At 37.6% G+C, this 18,884-nt stretch overlaps 3 protein-coding genes across 5 annotated transcripts in view; 2 read left to right on the forward strand and 1 right to left on the reverse strand.

Annotated features, from left to right (window-relative positions):
• LOC140154929 (palmitoyltransferase ZDHHC16-like) overlaps positions 1–18,884 on the forward strand; it is a 191,682-nt gene that overhangs the window by 34,927 nt on the left and 137,871 nt on the right. The gene's annotated exons all lie outside the window — the stretch shown is intronic.
• Positions 3,217–10,945, reverse strand: LOC140154877 (2-aminoethanethiol dioxygenase-like). Its single transcript, XM_072177531.1, is given in 3 exon segments — positions 3,217–4,652; positions 4,655–5,041; positions 10,879–10,945. Coding segments are annotated over 2 exon segments (750 nt in total). The 5' UTR covers positions 5,027–5,041; positions 10,879–10,945; the 3' UTR covers positions 3,217–4,274.
• On the forward strand, positions 11,965–18,208 carry LOC140154888 (bridging integrator 3-like). The gene is made up of 7 exons (XM_072177541.1): positions 11,965–12,111; positions 14,529–14,589; positions 15,117–15,157; positions 16,008–16,203; positions 16,713–16,895; positions 17,455–17,589; positions 17,991–18,208. The coding sequence occupies exons 1-7, from the start codon at positions 12,098–12,100 to the stop codon at positions 18,141–18,143; spliced, it is 783 nt and encodes a 260-aa protein (XP_072033642.1). The 5' UTR covers positions 11,965–12,097; the 3' UTR covers positions 18,144–18,208.

Here is an 18,884-nt window from a genome sequence, read left to right on the forward strand (position 1 = left end):
CAAGCTGGAACTCGGAGAGTCCTAAGCAAAAGAAAGACATCTAGAAGATCGTGAGCACTCCTGTGGGTGAAACAGAGCGGGTGTGGGTCCCGCTCCGTCACCAGGGAAGGGCAAGCCCGACAGGGCCGAGGCGAAGCGAGGAGAAAAGGGAGGGGCACTACCCCCCCAACACGCCGACTCAAGCCCAGTAAGCAAACCTGAGCACGGAGGCTGGTCGCTAACGTTAGTGGTAAAAGTAAGGACTGGCTAACTTTATTACTAAAATGTCAGGCGGGTCCCTACCAATCCCCACCGTATGAATATCTGATTAACTTCGTCTTTATTGGACGGTAATGAAGACATAACGATAGAGTAATCACCCTAACATAGCAACAATAACCTACCGTACATGAAATACAATGTGTATGTACAAACATCTATTGTAACTTACAGGCTGCAATGGTTGTTTTACGTGGGAAACAAAATGAATGGCGCCAACGAGCGGCCATTTTGAATTGCTTGTGTGTCCCGTATACAAACGGAGGCACGATATGTAGCTAAGTTTTGGATCGTTTTTTGTCACTTTTTCGCCAGAAAATGCCGTCAAAACTATCCTCAGCCGAACAATACCGGTTTGGTTTTACCTAAGGAGTGAAACTACAACCAGTATATCTCGCCTTTGGTCGAGAAAATGATACACAGTGCTATGAACAATCGATAGGCACGTCTGTGTCAGTCGGAGACCAAGGAGGATAAGGGGCGATCATATGGTGTGACGTCACCTTTTGGGTGAGTCCACCGGGGGATCGGGGTTTTTTTGTTATTTATTCATTTATGTGGGACAAAATGACTATTGGTTTTTCCGCATCTCGGGATCGATGCAAGAAGTATCTTAATCAACATCGAAACGGTAAGATCGACCGTGTACTGAGTCTGTCAGACATACATGTAATAAAACACTTTCTTAAAATGAAACTCTTTAATTAAAAAAATATTCAAACATCAACAAAAAACATCAACAGTGATTCATACATGTAATTTGCAAAACAAATTTGTAAATTTCAACATACTTTGCAAACTTTAATTTGAATGAAGTTGTAAAGATACTTTGGCAAGATGAATATATTGTAAACCTCTAATGCATACTATACAAGGTATAACTATCACTAAATTTTAGATTGAAGATGAATGTTGAACAGGGAACAATATATAAGTTCACTAAAAAGATTCATCAGGTTAGTAAATATACAGTTAAGATAATTTTCCGGAGTGTGGTGTTAGGTTTCATAGCAGTGGCAATTCCGTGTTTTCGGAAGATCCTATTGGCTTTGTCTGCGAGTCCCTCTACGTACGGGATCACAACAAATCCCTTGGTCCGATCAAGAAAGACAGTAGCAATCAATACGGATCAGGAGACGAGGACCCAATGTCATGAATAGAGACGAGGGGGCCCACTACCTTAGTCTGGTGTGTATTATCCTCTCCTGACTGTAAATACACCCTCTACAGTCGGGATACATCCTACCGGAAGTAAGGATCATCCAACATCATTCTGATGATGCCTATCGACCATGATAGGCGAAACTGTCAAGTAAGTAAAATATTTTGGTTTTGTGCATAAGAAAATTATTTTACGGTATGAGTTCAATACATGTATGTATGTGACATCCAAAGGCTCATTGTATTTAGTGTAATGGGTTCTATTTTTCCCCATGTGCATGACTTTAACCCTAGTATTATTTGTCGTAACTCAATAACCGCTACACATTATGGAAATGTGACCAGTGGCTTCCTTGACACATTTCCTGTAAGATCAATGTACTACCCTGCAGAAATAAACTGTATTATTTAAGCAAAATAACCCAAACTATATGTATTTCCCATATGATTTGAACACTAGGTCATATCTGAGCTGACTGATATACCTACACAAACAAACACATGTACTGGCTAAGCATCCATCTGATGGAGGTGGACCACCTCTGAAACTGATTCTGCCCAGTTTTTAGTCACCCATTTGGTTGACTTCACACTTTGCACTCACAATACAAGGCATTCTAAGGAAATGATGCAGTTCTAGTAAACTACATTGTAGTTTTTAGCAATATAAACCAATTAATTATAGTTCAAGCCAAACACAAGTTGATTTTTAATTCAACAAAATCATAATAGCCTACAATCTACACAAAAATAAAACAAATTATTGCACTGCATTACATCTAGTTTTTGTTGTACAATTTATACTTGGTTTGATTCATCCACATTGTATGTAAAACACTTCGACCCATAAACTAAAGAGATAGAGATTCACAAACAGCCAAAGTCATGTGCTTTGTATGCTGTGAATTCTTGCCTAGTCATGAGGGCCAATTGTTTAGTTTAGTTTTAGTTTATGCTTCGACTAAATGGGCTATTCCAGTTGAAATCCATGAACCACCTGAATCTCAACTGGAATAGCTCAATGTACAATTCACTTGGCAATTGACCTTTTTCGGTTTTTCAGTATCTATATATATCCCAAAAATCTTTGCAAAGTCGCTGATAGTTGTCCAAATCCTATCAGCGACACAGGAGAAAGAATACATATGGTTCTGCACACTGGCATGATGACATATTCTTGATTAAGTTTGCAACATCTTTTTGGTATTACCGACATGGAGATTGTGATCGATCTGTAAGGAGTTCCTCATTCCTGTAACTTTAAATATGACTCAAACAAGAAACACTGAACAATTACAAGGGCAAAATGTCAAAAACTATCCAAGGTTATGAGCTAACTATTTCAGCTATTTTGAGAAAAGTGCTAAGAGTTTTAATAATAATTGGCTGTGTATACATACATTTGTATGTATCGTATACATGTATATTGGGTACATTGTTTTCAAATCCAATATACATGTACATGTAAAATTCATAACCAATATCTATCATCAGTTTAGCTGATGAATACCAAGTATGTGAACAAACATGATGTGGTACACCATGTTAAACTTCCATATCAATTGACCTGTGCAGTGAATGCAGAACAAAGCTCACTTTTAAATTTAATCAGCTCAAGTACAGAGGGTTTAATTTCAACAGGCTCCCATTGGACAAATGGAGAATGTTAGACAATTTTGAAATGACATGATTGTGTACTGTAACAGGATATACCCCTATACTTCAATTCAAGTGACTGCTCATTCGTGATCAGACCAGCAAATTGTGTAATACATGTATGTATATACCTACGCATTGCACATTTGGTCACATTTGTCCTGGTATTTTGAACGTGAACAAGGAGGATAATAATGCTTGCAAAAAATTGACTTAATAATGATTTTCCACACAATATAAATTTTAAAACACATGTGACAACATTTTTGAACATGAAGTACTATACAATGTACATTGTACAGTTAGGTTCCTCTTTGAGGCAATACAGTTGATTGACAATTCCGCTATCCCTGTATCCTCTGGACATTTGATCCTGTCACAATTGCAAGCATAAGAAATTGGTTTGATGAGGAAGTAAACCAAAAGATGGTCATAACCTATTTTTATATTTATAAGCAAAACTGATTTAGTTGCAAAATTGATACATCTGTAAAGAAACCGGTATTGGGTTAAAAAAAACCATCAATCACTATAGTCTATCTACCTCGAGTCACCGGCACTAGCTTTGAAGTTCAGTGTGTGCTGCGTTGGCTTAGCATGGGTTTTGCGTGTACATATGCGGCACGTTGACACACGCATAAAAGTATGTATATGCACCAAATAACGCTAAGCTAACGCAGAACAAGCTGAACTTCAATGCTAGTACCGGTGACTTGAGGTAGATCCCATAGACTATAACAAATTTTGATTAGAAAGCTTGATCCCATCAATCTTTTTGTTTGTTCCCTTCCATCAAGTTATGTGGTCTACATGTACTAGTTAGCCTGCATCAATTTAGCTAGCAAGAGTAAAAATGACTTATCTACAAGTTGTAAATTATCCAACATCCAAAATCAGATGCAAATTGCTTGTTATGAGAGGTCATCATGGTCCTGCATATATCAATTAACGTGCATACATATTTTTATTAAAAATTAAATTAATAAATATTTACACATATTGTGATAGTACTCTCAGTTAACTTTGTGTGACATAATCTGACCAAATCAAGCTTATTTTTATAAATTTGCTTAAAAATGTAATTTTAATGTTCAAATCCCAATTGATATGAAGCATAGTGTACACTGTACATAATGTTATAAGCTTGATTGGGTCACATTAGGTTCACTGAATATGGTTTTTAAATGTAACATAACTTTTTAAGTTGACCCAATTTGAATATCTGGGCCTGGATAATCTTCTAATTCACAATGAAACTCTTTTGGTTGTGGAATCCGCAAGAGCCATGTGATTTGATCTTTCTGATTAGCAGCAGCATCACCATTAACTGGAAGTTCATGATAATATTGGCAGTCTCTCTCTGGAGGATCATATGGTGGCGACAGTACATCTAAAAATGCAGCAGGTCCATCTACAGCTTCTATAGCATGAATGTTACCAATCTCTGGGGTAAGAAGAATTGCTCCACTTTCTGAATTATGCACTGAATCGCTAGCTAATCGAGTTGGTGTTAGGGACTCTGCAGACGGCTGTGATGCAAGTCCAGCAAATTGGGGGACAGCAGGGGGAGTCTGACCCCGGGCTGACCTATGCGTTCCGCATAACTGTAGCTTCTTATTCGAACTTGCCCGTACACCACTTTGAGAATTCCATGCATTCCTGGATGATCATGAAGAGGGATGTTCATGCCAGTCTTTCTGAGGGTAAAAACACCCATTGTCATGAAACTGTCCTCACAGATATCCATGTAGCCACTCGGAGCTGCCCATGGTGCATAATTAGGTAGGTTCTTTGTGTCAATGTTCAGATCAGCAGCTGATATCTTGCTCACATTGTCACGCAGGAGATTCAGATTTTGGGCAAATCGAGATCCATCTATACGACCAGATCTGAACATGCTAAACAATTCCCATGCTTGAGATGCAACTCGCTGCAAATTTCCACTTGTCATCTTGATTGAGTTAGTCTGAAATGAAATAATGTAAGAAAAAAGTAATTTTTTTAAAACAATTATTATTGTACATTCACCCACAAATCAATTATGATACTTGCAAAGTGTGCTGAGACTTGTGTATCGACGTTAAGTGTTGTGCATGTGCATATATAGCACACATAAATCACTGGGGGCCTTTTTTTCCCTTCTCAGTCTCACCTCATTTTCAGAATTAAATATGCAATAGCCAGAGGCGGATTTAAGCTGTCAGCAAGTCAGGTGCGGTCAGTAGAATAGTATGAAAAGGTTATAATATATGCCCGTACGTGCAAGAGACCATTCTATTTATGCCCACATTTATGATTCTTGGGTTGCTTCTCCTCCTCCATCCACATTCAGTGTCAAGGCTATATAGCAGCCCTAAAACTAAAAAAATATCAGGCCCGGTATCCGGTACGTGGCACACCTAGGGCCCTACCCCGAAAGTTTCATTTTGCCCGTTTTGGCCCCAGCAAGAGGTCAAAGGTCAAGGGCTCCAGCGGCCCAAATTTAATATTTGTGAATACAGTTTCTATAGAATCAGGATTACAAGTTGGTACACTGATAATCCTAGAGCATCATCTAGTATGGGCCCATTAAGGGTATCATTAAGGCTGGCTCTAAACTACAAAAAGTACAAAGGACCCCGTACATTGACCGTGACACTATTATATACGCCTAAAGGCCTTTCCCCTAGGTATGAACTTTGCCAATTTTGGCCCAGATATCCAAGATCAAGAGTTCCCGGGCCAAGGGCTTAGGCAGCCAGCCGTGTAGGGAGTGTTTTACACACCCAAATTTGTAAACACACCCAGTTTTTGCCCACATGGCTTATGCTTTGTACACAAATCTTAAATTTACACACCCAGTTTTTAAATTTACACACCAAACCTTCAAATCCTGCCTAAGACCCTGTCCCGGGCATTGGGCCAGATGGGCTCGGCCCCCAAATTTTTGGGTCCCCAAAATTGCCCTTGCATCCTTTTTAGCCCCCAAAACACAGTGTTTTGGGCCATTTAGGGTTAAATTGCACAATTTTGCGCGCACTGGCCTGTTATATAGCAAAATTCACCTTCATTTTGGGCTAAATTGACATTTTTTCGTGCCCTTCGCATGCACAAATGTCCTGCTAAAATCTATTTTCATTTCCCCCTAAATTGTAATGATACTGCTGCCAAGGTCGATATTTAAACCAAGCATTGGCCACTTGAGTGCACATGTAATGCACAGAGTAGGCCCCTAACGCGAAAGTGAATCAGGGAACTTCTATTATTATCGGGAATTGCCTGTCACACATGATCGCACACAAGGTCGTAGGCAATAGAGGCCGTCAGCGTGACATCATATGCCGCCATCTTGTGGGTATACACGCTGTGACGGTCGTTCGATCTCCTTGCGTGAACAGTAAAATCAACGCGTTAATGCGCGATAGCAGCTGTGTGGCAAGCTGCGCCCTGCGCGTAGTGTCCGATGCATGAACACACAGATCATTTGTACCCACAAGATGGCGAAAGGCTGACGGCCTCTATTGGTCGGACCTCATCTGCCCAGAACATATTGACCCAGGTCAGCATACCGCCATATCCTTCCCGACATGCTTAGTAGCCAAGTCCGTAGAAGAGTGGATCCACACACTATGTACACAAATATACATTTGGCCACATTTTATTATACGATTAATATGACTTTATTAAACATGGTACCGGTAACAAATATTCTCTAGCAAATCGGTTATAGATGGAACTGGTAGGCATATTATAAATTTGGGATATTAAATATCTTCCTGACCAGCCAGATCTGCGCATGGTCAAAGACGATCGAGTATCAGACCGATGCAAACTGGCTTAGTCTCCACATCAGCCAGTTTGGTTCCGCCCCTCCACAGGGAGCGTAACCTGTGTAGGAGACTCGGTCGGACCTCATCTCTCCCCAGCGATTGTGACCTATAATCCCCGACATTGCTCTTATGAACTCACATCCGCCTGAGTGAATCCAACCATGCCAATGCACACTCTCCGGATTGCCATGGGTTAGTATTTTATCCAAAGTCGTGCGTTCGCGTTGTATTTTGAATACGCGATACAGAAGCGGATCCAGGAATTTTCAATACGGGGGGCGCCGAGCCGCCGTGGCTCTGTGCCCACACAAATTCAGGTGTCACTCTGCAAAAATACACAGAGTCTGGCACCGCTCTGTAAAAATTAGAGGGGCACGCGCCGGGCCCGCACTTCAATTTGAAATGGATATGGTCATTTTCACGGTAAAGGGTGTAACTTTGGATTTTTAACATTTTGATCCGTAGTGTTCTAATAAAGCCACAGAATTCCATGATTTTTGGCCACATAAGTCATCTAGTTAGCAGCTACCTTGGGTAGCATAATCATCTTCGGGAGTTACTGCGTTCAGTTTTAGCATGCTTAAATGTACCTAATATTGCCATTTTGAAAAACTATAAAAACAGTAACATTTTTGTAAAACCCTGTGTTTTCTTCAGGTAGTTCATCCATGGATAATTTTTCTTATCCTGAAAGTACGGTCATATGTTCAGTAAACACTGCCACATTAGATTTAATTGTGAACAGCCCTGTATTTTTGAGAACCGGACTTGAGATTTGTCGCTTCGAGGCTTTATTTTCCGTTAACAATTGTTAACAAACTTTGTGGGTATAGCTTTGGTTCATAATTCTTGGTTATTTCTTCACTTCTTCTTGATTCATAACAGTTGATATCTTAACTTGAAATGGGTAACAAAAAATTAGTCGATTTGCAAGCTTTTAAAAATTTTATAAAATCTTGACTTCAAAGAGCCGATTTTCCGTTAACTTTTTTTGAAGCCTCCGAAACAAACTGTTCAGCAAGCTTGGGCAAATATAAATAAAAGAGCTCATCCAATCTATTTATCAAAATGTAGCAAAGTAGATCCTCAAGTCACTTGTTTTTAAATCGCGGAGATATATATCACCGTTTGAAAATGGGACCCAATACAAACTTTCCGTTAACAATTGAAGCCTCCGAAACAAATGAAGCCTCCGAAACAACAATAAGGTTAATTATCATCTATGCATATCTAAATTGGTGTGTTCCATATTGATATCTGCATTGTAATTGTTACATGATATGTGCAGAATGTCATAAATTAAAAAAAAAATTGATATTATGGTTTATGTTTGAAAAATATACCGATACCCAAGAAAGCCCGATCGGAGGCTTCACATGCAAATAACACCATACTTAACAAATGGGTGAAAAAATTACCATGTTATAAATCTACAATATCTGCCGCATAGAATCATTGATTCAATACACACAAGAAAATAACAGCTTAGATGATCCCAACAGTGTTGTTTTCAAAAAAACTACTTCTGCAATGTTTAACCATTGTTAACATGAAGCCTCCCAAACAAAAAAAATGACTTGCTGTGATAAATTTAATTTTTGTCACAACTGAAATTCAATACTTAGAAGGAAAGCATGAACATTGGTAATTGTGATATTTTTAACCTATTTTTTCATGTCAACTTGTAGTACTTAGTTAGCCAAATATTTAACTTTTATGATCACCTGTGTTGTTAACTGAATCCTCCGAAACACAAATCGCTTGAAGTGCCAATTCTAAAAAATAACTCCAATTTCTGTGAAACTTGGCTGGGAGGTTCCTTTCATCAAGTAGTATTTGTACATGAAGTTAGACATTCAAATTATTTTAGGAACCAATTAAAACGTAAAAAATATGTTTAAGGTTGGGAAATTTCCATTGCAAATGACCCTTGATGTTAAAAATTTTCAAAATTGCAATTACAAACATAGCAAAACATGGTATAAAATTTAACTTATATCTGTTGAGTTACTTTGGAATGGGATTTCACATGTATTCCAGCTTTCATGTCATAATTTTCTGAGCTGATGTAAAATAAATTTTTTCTTAGATCTTAACCAAAATGTTATGGAAATGTCAAATTTTTATCAGAAATCAAAAGGTTTAAGCCTTGAAACATTATTTTACTGGAATTTAAGTTGCTTCTATGCATGATTACAGTATTTAAAACAGAAACATATTATACTTAAAAGTGGTTTGAAATTTTGACCCTAAAAATCAAAAGTTACACCCTTTACCGTGAAAATGACCATATACATTGTACACCAGGCACAAAAAGAAACTCGTCAGTTATATTCATCCTTGCTGTTCAATAACTTGATAATTTTGGATTATTCTGAAATATACATTTTGTTAATTGGACTTTTCTTTCTCATTTGACACCCTGATCGTGAACATTGAGCAAGAATTGACCAAGATATGCTTCCAAACTCTCAAACCCCAAAATGAAAAGTTGCAATTTTAACGATTCAATTGTGCCTGTTACACTGTGTGCTTTATTGATTGGCCCGTGGTGCTTGTGTGCAATACAACGATGCGTTCCCATTGAAAATCGTTGAAAATGCAAAGTCCAATTAACAAAATGTATATTTCAGAATAATCCAAAATTATCAAGTTATTGAACAACAAGGATGAATATAACTGACGAGTTTCTTTTTGTGCCTGGTGTAGGTGTAGGGCTGGCGCTTTCGCACTAAGGGGCAGTGTTTGATTTACCTGGATTAGCGTAGCAAAATGCTACTCACAATTTTGTAATTGCTACTCAAATCTGAAAGTGAGTAGCATTTTTGCTACACATAAAAATATACTGAAAATCGATCACTGGCCACTGACTTGAACTGAAAATGGAACATTCAGGATTAGCATGTTGCAAAATGCTACTCACAATTTTGGAATTGCTACTCAAATCTGAAAGTGAGTAGCAAGAATTTGCTACACAAAAAAATATACGAAAATCGATCACTGCTAAGGGGCATTCGGTGAGAGCAACATGTAAAAAATATGGGGTCATTCATCATGCATTGGGTGAGAGCATGATTTTTGGCATTCGGTGAGAGCAAAATGTAAAAAATATGGGGTCATTGGGTGAGAACATGACCTTTTTTTTAATGGAATCTTTGGGTGAGAACCAAAACAGCGCCACAAAAACCTCGAAAATCGAATTTCTATATGTAGTTCTAAATGGCTTCAAATTTCTTTATTTTGTCAAAATACATGTAAGTAACAAAATCAGTGATACATGTAAATGAAAGTTGCTCTTCAAATTGAACTTGTAAGGGTCTTTGGGTGACAGATCAAGTGGAAAAATATAGGGGGTCTTCGGGTGACAGAGAGCGGAGCGAGCATGTGTTAGTAAAAAAATATAATGGGGTCTTTGGGTGACAGCGATGCTGAAAAAGGGGGTCTTAACAGCCCTACATACGCGTCACCTCCAAAGTTGGAGTGCCCCCCCCCGGGCACCGGGTGCGCCCCCTCTAAATCCACCCTGATATATGATCATGCAATCGCGGTTGGATTGAGTACAGCAGTTGAACTGAATCATTGAATGAAAGCTGCGTTTATTCCGGCCATGTATAGGCATGATATAGTCAAATGCAGCAACCCTTTGACGAGCGCGACTACCGTGATCATCGTGATGTTGCAAATTCGGCGCTAACAACGCGTACGGCGCACAGTTCATTCATAAATTTCCACTCAGCAACAACATATCGCCTTAGCAGCCAATCAGAGACAAGTGCGTGCAACGCAGTAAATACGCGATGTATCCTTACAATACGCGCTTGTCAAAGGTTTACTGCATTTTAGTATAGGAGGACTCGGATGCTGATCGACTCGGATGTTGAATTGATGACTCGACTAAATGCATCACTGTCTCTCCGAGACTCCGCATATCCGGCATCCTACATACACGCACGTCACTGTTCAGTGTTATATTTTATTTTATTGATAAGCTTACCTCCCTGCAGCATCAGTTGCATTGCATGATTGTCTTGCTTGGTTGTTTTGCACCAGTGGTTTTGCACGTCCACTAATTTATACAGGTCAACAAACTTTTCATGATATTATTCACAAAAAGTCGCTGAAACATAGATTTAAAAACCATACAAATTCAAAATAGTTGTTAAACATTACAAATAAAATTCTTTTCATAAGAAGTGTGTTTTTTTAAGTTAATATATTGCCTAAAAGATCAATTTTGTGCTCAAATTTAAGTAGAAAATGTAAGTAGATACGAACGAGGCAATATGAACTTCGACCTTTTCAGGTCGTTCACCTTTTTCTCTGACAGAAAAAATATGCGGAAGAGCAACAACAAATGTTTTTTTCTAATTTGATTGCCTTCCGCCCCTTGAAAAGATTAAAATGATTACGCTCAGTATAAGTGAACATTGCTAGTTTGTTTGCTAAATATTTAAAATGAATAGGCTACACGTATGTTGATGAAAGAAGATTTTCATCACTCCCATCCCAGAAATTAAGAACCTGGCATATAAATCTCTAGTACGACCACGTCTAGAGTATTGTGGGTCAGTCTGGGATACACACACTAAAGAACTCACACAAAAGATAGAAGCAGTGCAGAACAGAAGTGCAAGATTTGTATGTAGCGACTACGGAAGGCTGAGTAGCGTAACATCCATGAAACAAAGCCTAGACTGGGACCTGTTAGAAACTCGCAGGAAAGCTACAAGAGTCACCATCTACCACCAAGCACTAACAGGTCACCTCGCCATTCCACTGGAAAACATCGTGCACCCAGTCCGACGCTCATCCAGACACAGCAAATTTATCCAATTTCAAACATCAAAGAACTGCCTAAAGTACTCATTTATACCACGTACCACTGTCGACTGGAATAATTTACCTTCAACTATAACATCAAATCCGGACAAGAAAAAGTTTAAAGAAACAGCTCTACAGTATTACACAAGAAAAGCAACCAACAACTAAGAACAGCAGCCTAGCACCAACTGCTTGTTTGACCCCTTTCAGGGGCGTTAGGCAGTATACAACCAGAACCAGAACCAGAACCAGAGTTGCACTTGCATTTCATTTTCAGTTTGCTCTCATTCATCATCAAGCTTGAACAGCAAATGCAGATTCACTTGTAAGCTTACTGCTAAACTATACTGTATATTTAGTGGGTAGGAGGAGAAGCAATTGCTTTTACAACCATGTCTCTGCCGTGGTAAGTATATTAATTAATTGCAATTTCATATTCATAATCGTGTTGTTTTGGTTTTAGTTTCGCTCTCATTCATCACTGACATCAGGTTTTGGGGGTCTGTCTCCGGCAATGATAACAATTTTAAACCGATTTATCATTATGCCTTATATCTGTATATAGGTGACCCCGGAGTGACGTCACAAGCTGTTGACCGCCGTTGACAACAAATCCGATTCAGAAGTCAAATTTGTAGTTTTCTGTGGTTTGTCCCTTTTCAAATCGGCCAAAATACTACCATTTCTATAACTTCTCGACATTCTCTTGGTCGGGCTGACGTCACAAAGGGGAAATAGCCTTGTAAAACCAGTGTGCGCATGTGCAGCGCATGTGCAGTTCCCCTTTCTCGAGCTGGTTGCTAGGCGCGCGCTTGTGCAAAGGGGACAAAGGGGACAATGTTCCCGGATGTCCGACCGAGTGAATGGGGCCTCCAGCCAACAACAAAAATAAAGACTCTCCACTACATGTTCATGTGTTCAGCTTTACATAAAATGCAATTTTCGCCAAGTATTTAACCTTTATTTTACCGAAATCGGCAGAGAAATTTGCTTGATTCGAGGTCAAAACAAAACGTAAACAACTGAATGAGCTCTGCTACAAGTCTTCAAGTAGTTGCTCAGCTGCACGATCTATTGTGGGTTGAAAAGCGTAAGTGTAGCCGACTGTAGCGTCATGTAAAATAAGTACCCGGATGACCGGGTTGACCTATATTAGAAAAATAATTATCAAGCAGGAATCATATGGTTTTATTTAAAACAAACTCATATTGACCATAAAAACAAATAAAAACAGTCGATCGGCTCTCAACACGCGATATTCAAAATTCCCGCGCCAAAATTTGTGTGCAATGATGTACCGGTAATGGTTATTTGTGCTCAATTGTCATCCGCCTTCTTCATTGTATTATTGGGACATCATTGCACTCGACAATTTCAGTGCCCAGGAATTTTGACGGATGTTTTTAAATTTGTTTTTATGGTTACTATGAGTTTGTTTTAAATAAAACCATGTGATTCGTGCTTGATAATTATTTTTCTTACATAGGCATAATGTTGTGATTGCCGGAGACTTCCTTTAAACATGTTAAAACTAAAAAAGTAAAACAATTATGATAAATAAAAATTAATAACTTGATAATGAATGCATGACTTACAAGTTTAATACATGTACATGACTTATACTAATTATAAGTTTATCCAGCCATGATATTAACCGGTGATGGATACAGTTAAACAGTACTTACATGTATTATAGACTAGAGTTGCTAGCTATTTGAAATCGCATCAAAATCAGTGAGGCATGACACCGACCGTCACCAACTGTGTTTGAAAAAACAATTGATGGAATTTTGGAAGTAAAACATACATGTGCAGAATTCCTTTTGCAAATTAAGCATACTGGTACTGCTTTACTGTCCAGTGGGTATTCCACAAGGTCTTGTGTTGCGCATGTATGTATACGTGATGGATAACGGATTGAAAGGAAGTAACCTTGCAACAGATTATACCATACTATAGAAAATCATCCAAATGACATGGAATCTATATTTTTAAAATCAATCATGAAATACTTATCTCTACAATTAATGAAATTACCAAAAACAGTTGGCTAGATATTGTAGTTTAAAGCTTTCTTCAAGAGTCTTACATGTATTGCCGACCAAAAGTTTCGGGGTAAACTCCGGATTTTTCAATACCTCACTGAGGTGACATAGCCTTGTATACAGAGTGACTGAGGCTACAGAAACTGAGCTAGGCCAGGTCTAACCCTGAAAATTTGGTCAAATGTTACTAAAGAACTCTAGCTTCAAATTTGCACACGATCATTACGCATTCAAGGCTAAAATCCATCGTGCATGTAGATCAGCATTGTCATTTTTTGCAATATGCTGATGTTTAAATTTGGATGATGATATTTTGATGATTCAACTTATTTTTTTTTTAGAGTAAAACAGTTGCTATTTTGAACAGTCTTAAATTGAGTTGAAGTGCAATGTTAGCAACTCTTTTGATATGATCGCCCACCATGATCGGATGTGTTCCATTTAATTGCTTTACACAGTGTCATGCTTCATTGGTTTCTACTAATTTGGACTCTAGCATTGAATGTGAAGCTAGACATCTCAAGAAAGGGCAGTCTGTGTTCTTGTTTGATAGGCTTTTATTTTTTGCTGTTGTTTTAATTTAGTTTAATTTAATTAATTTAATTTTGAAAAGGGATGATCAATGCTGTTGTTTTTATCACATGTGGAAATGATTCATTCATTCATTGATTCCCTGCTTGACACATAATAAATCCAGTTCACTCCTGATTGGTTGTTATTTTAACCTTCAGAAAGTTTATATTGTACCATACTAATTTTCTTTCGTTTCACTCAACAGGAGGAAAATAGCCCTTTTCGGGCGTTTGACCTCTCCCAAGAAGGTTACTATGCCGCAGATTGTGAGTATGATAGTCAGATCTATGTACTGATTTTTGGTAAATTTACATCTCATAATAAAAATCGGGGTTTTCATTTGATAGAATGGTTGCAGTATACATGTATGAGTCAGAGTATTTTTTAAGCCCCATCCATGGAGGGGAACTGTATTTTAGGTAAAACGTTCAAAATAACCCTTGTATAATGTAACAGTGTTTAAAGTATTGTATAGGAACAAGATCAGAGGGAGGTTACTAGCCCAATTGGTAAATGTAAAATATGAATGAATATGAATGAATGAGTAGTCTGAAATATCTTTTTGATGGAGGTAGCAAAATTGTATAATTTGAACTGTGTATAGGAAAAGACATAACTAAAACTACACATAAAGGTTCTTTTTCTTCAATGACAATGTATTCATGAGAACTAATCAGATGGAGCAAGACAAGTTCCATGTGAAAGGGATGCTCCAAATGTTTTGCTAAGTAAAGTTATCCTGGAAGCTAGAAATGTCACATTTTTAAATAACAACATATTTTTCTTTTTGCAGGATGAAAAGGAATTTGAGAAAGAAACCAACAAAATTGAAGTGTAAGTTACATTAATTTTCAATTTTGTACTTATGTTTGTTTGTAACTATTTCGTACTTGACTATAATTTTCGGTAAAAAGAAATATATTTAAATCCTATTTTATTCAAAAATGTCAGTTTCAAGGCATGAATGAAAGCAAGATCTATACATGAGTGCAAAAATGTGATGTGCACGGAATTCAGTACTTATCAAAGTAAATAAACTTGGGATGATTTTTGTCACCAGGAATACAATAAAGGGGAAAAATCAATATGTGCAGGTTGATTGTTTGGCTGTTTTTTTACCTAGGTTGGTGCGTAAGGGACTCATGCTTGGGTCCACATGTGGAAATACATGGTCCAGACCTATGCAAAATGCTCAAGGCTAGCTGTGGCCTATAAAAAGCATGTTGACCCATATAGTTTAAAGGTAGAAAAAAATAGAAAGAAAACAAGAAGGCCACTTCCAACAATCAATATAACAAGTTTGGAAAGATAAGATTGCAATTGATTAAAATGGAAGTACATGTAGCTAAGGGAACAACCCCAAAGATAGATGACATCCTGTAATTGAGGATAGGGTTTAAAATCTGAATTTTCTTTGTAAAAAACAACAAAAAAACCCATAGGTCTGAAGAAGGTAATTTTCAGGTAGGGATGGAACAGGTCAGCATTCGTCAATCTTTTAGGTTGTCCCCTAATTTAAATCTATTTCATTCAATGTTTTGCACTCCTCACTTGATAATGTGCACATTTTGTTAGCTCTACATGGTCCACCCACCCGTAAAGGTAGATGGATATCTGCATGCGTTGACAAGCCAAAACTTCGTAGATTGTTACAATGTTTATTTTCTGTGTTCATTTCGTACAGACTGGATGAAGCCACTAAACGCTTGTACAAAGACATGAAGAAATGTATTGATGCTATGGGGACTCTTTCCAGGACACAATGTCGCATTGGTCACAACGTGGCGGCTAGTCCTGTCATGAATACCGAGGACTCTCTCAAACCATTGGAACTGATTAGCAGATGTATTGGCAAGGTTGAAGAACTCACCACAGAACTGGTAAGAAAACTCAAAGTTGGTGTGTCATGAAGCAAACTATACTAAACTTCATGTACAAATGTATTTGTGTTGTGAGGTCTTTTGAGAATATTTTATACAAATAAAAGAAGCATCAATCTAAGATACCAATCAAACAATCTAGTTACACTTTCATGAACATCAGACTCATAGATCGGAGAGGTCATTTGTCAGGTCATGTTAATGCAGTAAGGGTACAAATGCAGCTTGCTGCATCATTACGGTATGTGCCTCATTTGCTGCAAGTATGAGATTCTAAAAAGGCAACTAGCAACAATTTATCGTTTTCTGATAATACACTAGTTTAGAAATAGAATAAACAAATAACACAATCACATTTGGCACTTTGAGAAACCTCCCAGATGTCCTGCTGCCAAATAATATCACTATTTTGATAGCCTTTTTTTTTGTAATCAATACTTTCATGTGTGTAACATGTCCAGATCTTTCTAAAACTGACAATGCTGTGTGTGTTCTGTCTCTTGTCACAGAATGGCAACTCAAGTGTCACAATGGTGGATCCTATGAAAAAATTTAGCACAATTTTCCCCAGTATATATCTGGCGCTAAAGAAACGTGAACAAGCTCTACAAGAGTTTGGGCGTTGTACGGCTAAGGTACAGAAGTATGAAGATAAGGAGAGGACAGGGCAAAACCTGGCAAAGTTAGAGGCTGTAAGTATTTCATGTGGAGGCTTATTAAAAATATATATTCTTCTGATTCAGTTGGGATATTTTATACTTAACTACTTAATAATGTCACTAATTGAATATCAGAAAAGGAAATGGACAAACAAAAAGTTGTTTGTTCATCATACTTCTGAAGTAAGCAATCATGTATGAATAGCCAATTTTTAGTTAAGACAAGTAACTTTTTACGGATTGTGTCGATCCTGCTTAATTAGGATCCAGCTAGTATCCAACACACAGATTCTGGATTGATTTCAAATTTTCATATAAGTCTTGCCATTTGTACTAGAAACAAGTTTGTAGTTAAAAAGCAAAGTAATACTTTTATGCAGAAGAAAAATTATTTTGCTTTCTATTTACGTTTACTGCTACGTAAGAATATACATCAAGTTTGTAGTTATTGAAATACAAAGGTGTGACTGTGAGGTAAATAGTCACTTTTCTGTAGCAAATTAAAAAATGATCACCCTATATGTTGATTTTCTTTGAAAAATGTATGCCATGTATATGATATAGATGCAACTATTTTGTTCTTTTGATATAGAGTAAGAAAGCCTTGGATACAGCCCAAGAAGTGTATGAGAAGCAGCATCAGGAGTTGATGGATGCTATGCCTCAGTTCTTTGAAGGACGTATCGACTACTTCCAGCCATGTTTCGAAGCCCTTATTAAATCACAGGTAAATAGCATATTAATTTATTATGTGCAGTAGGTTGGTCTTCTTTCAAGGGTGGATTGTCTGTAAGTAAACTACTTACATGTTAACAATTGTTTAGTGACCAGGGTCCATTTCACTAAACTCTACGAAGCTTCGTAAGTCATGAAATCACTCGTAATTAATGACGAGTCCATTTCACTAAACTCATTCACAAATGATACCCTTCGTAATTAATAGGGATTTACTACAGGGACCCTTCACAAAGTTATGTCTAGTATTGGGTATTTGTAACTTTACAAACAGTTACTTGAGTTATGAAGGGTTACAAGTTTAGTGAAATGGACCCCAGATATCAGTGAGTATGGAACAGATAATAAAAAGATACACACAGCCTTACTAATATAATGATGTATTGTTTCCAGATTGCATACTACACTGAGTGTTTCAAGATTTATGCCGAATTGGCAGCTCAACTAGAACCTAAGGAAACCATACAGACAGATGATGACTTTGAAATGGACCTACACCAAAGACTTTGTGATATCAGGGCTCTCTCAATTGTTGTAGATGACTAATGGAGGAGGATGAGAATGGATGGTCATTGCTATTGGGATTAAGTAGGTTTGCTATGCGATATAATTATCAAAATATTTCTAGGTAAAAGAGTTACAGTCACTGCCTTTTGAAATGACATAGATCTGTGCATAATGTGCAAAGAGAGCTTAAGATATTGACAGGGAACCATCATGTTGGCGAGTGATCAATTCCCTTATTAATGTTATTTCTAGTTGCTAGTGGCAAATAGTTGTGAAAACCGCTGTAAATAGGAGTAACATTTAAATTTGTACTTGTTGTAAACTAGATCTATTCCATTCCATACCAACATCTTTTCATAGTTGACTCTATGTTTTTGCTGATTTTGAATTTGATAGAGGAATATTTTGATAATTATTGTGAAAAATCACCGGTTCTATGAAAAGCACTGTGTAGTATATGGAATGCACTTTAAGGGCATGTTGTCTTGTTGCTGACAGGCTTTTATGACGGATATTCATACTAGACATAGAGTGTTTTAACAGGTTTCCCCCTAAGTCAGATGTTGAGTGTTGACCCCTGTCCTCAACCTGTAATATTCCCATGGACTATCCAAGCTTTTCATAGAACCCATGTGATACTGAAGGTATGGTTGAATTTATATTGTACGCACTCAGTATGGTCTGCTCATGTGTATCACTTGAAATGGAATATGTACATGTAAAACACTTCAGGAACAAATTTTGTTATACTTGCAACAATTGTTTAAACCCATCAGACCC

Source organism: Amphiura filiformis, chromosome 1 (genome assembly GCF_039555335.1).
Source record: "Amphiura filiformis chromosome 1, Afil_fr2py, whole genome shotgun sequence".
NCBI classification, from domain to species: domain Eukaryota; kingdom Metazoa; phylum Echinodermata; class Ophiuroidea; order Amphilepidida; family Amphiuridae; genus Amphiura; species Amphiura filiformis.

Excerpts from the sequence above, each read along its gene's own strand:
- LOC140154888 (XM_072177541.1), top strand. Across the intron at positions 16,204-16,712 it reads AAGAACTCACCACAGAACTG|AATGGCAACTCAAGTGTCAC; the intron begins GTAAGAAAACTC and ends CTCTTGTCACAG. Across the intron at positions 16,896-17,454 it reads ACCTGGCAAAGTTAGAGGCT|AGTAAGAAAGCCTTGGATAC; the intron begins GTAAGTATTTCA and ends CTTTTGATATAG.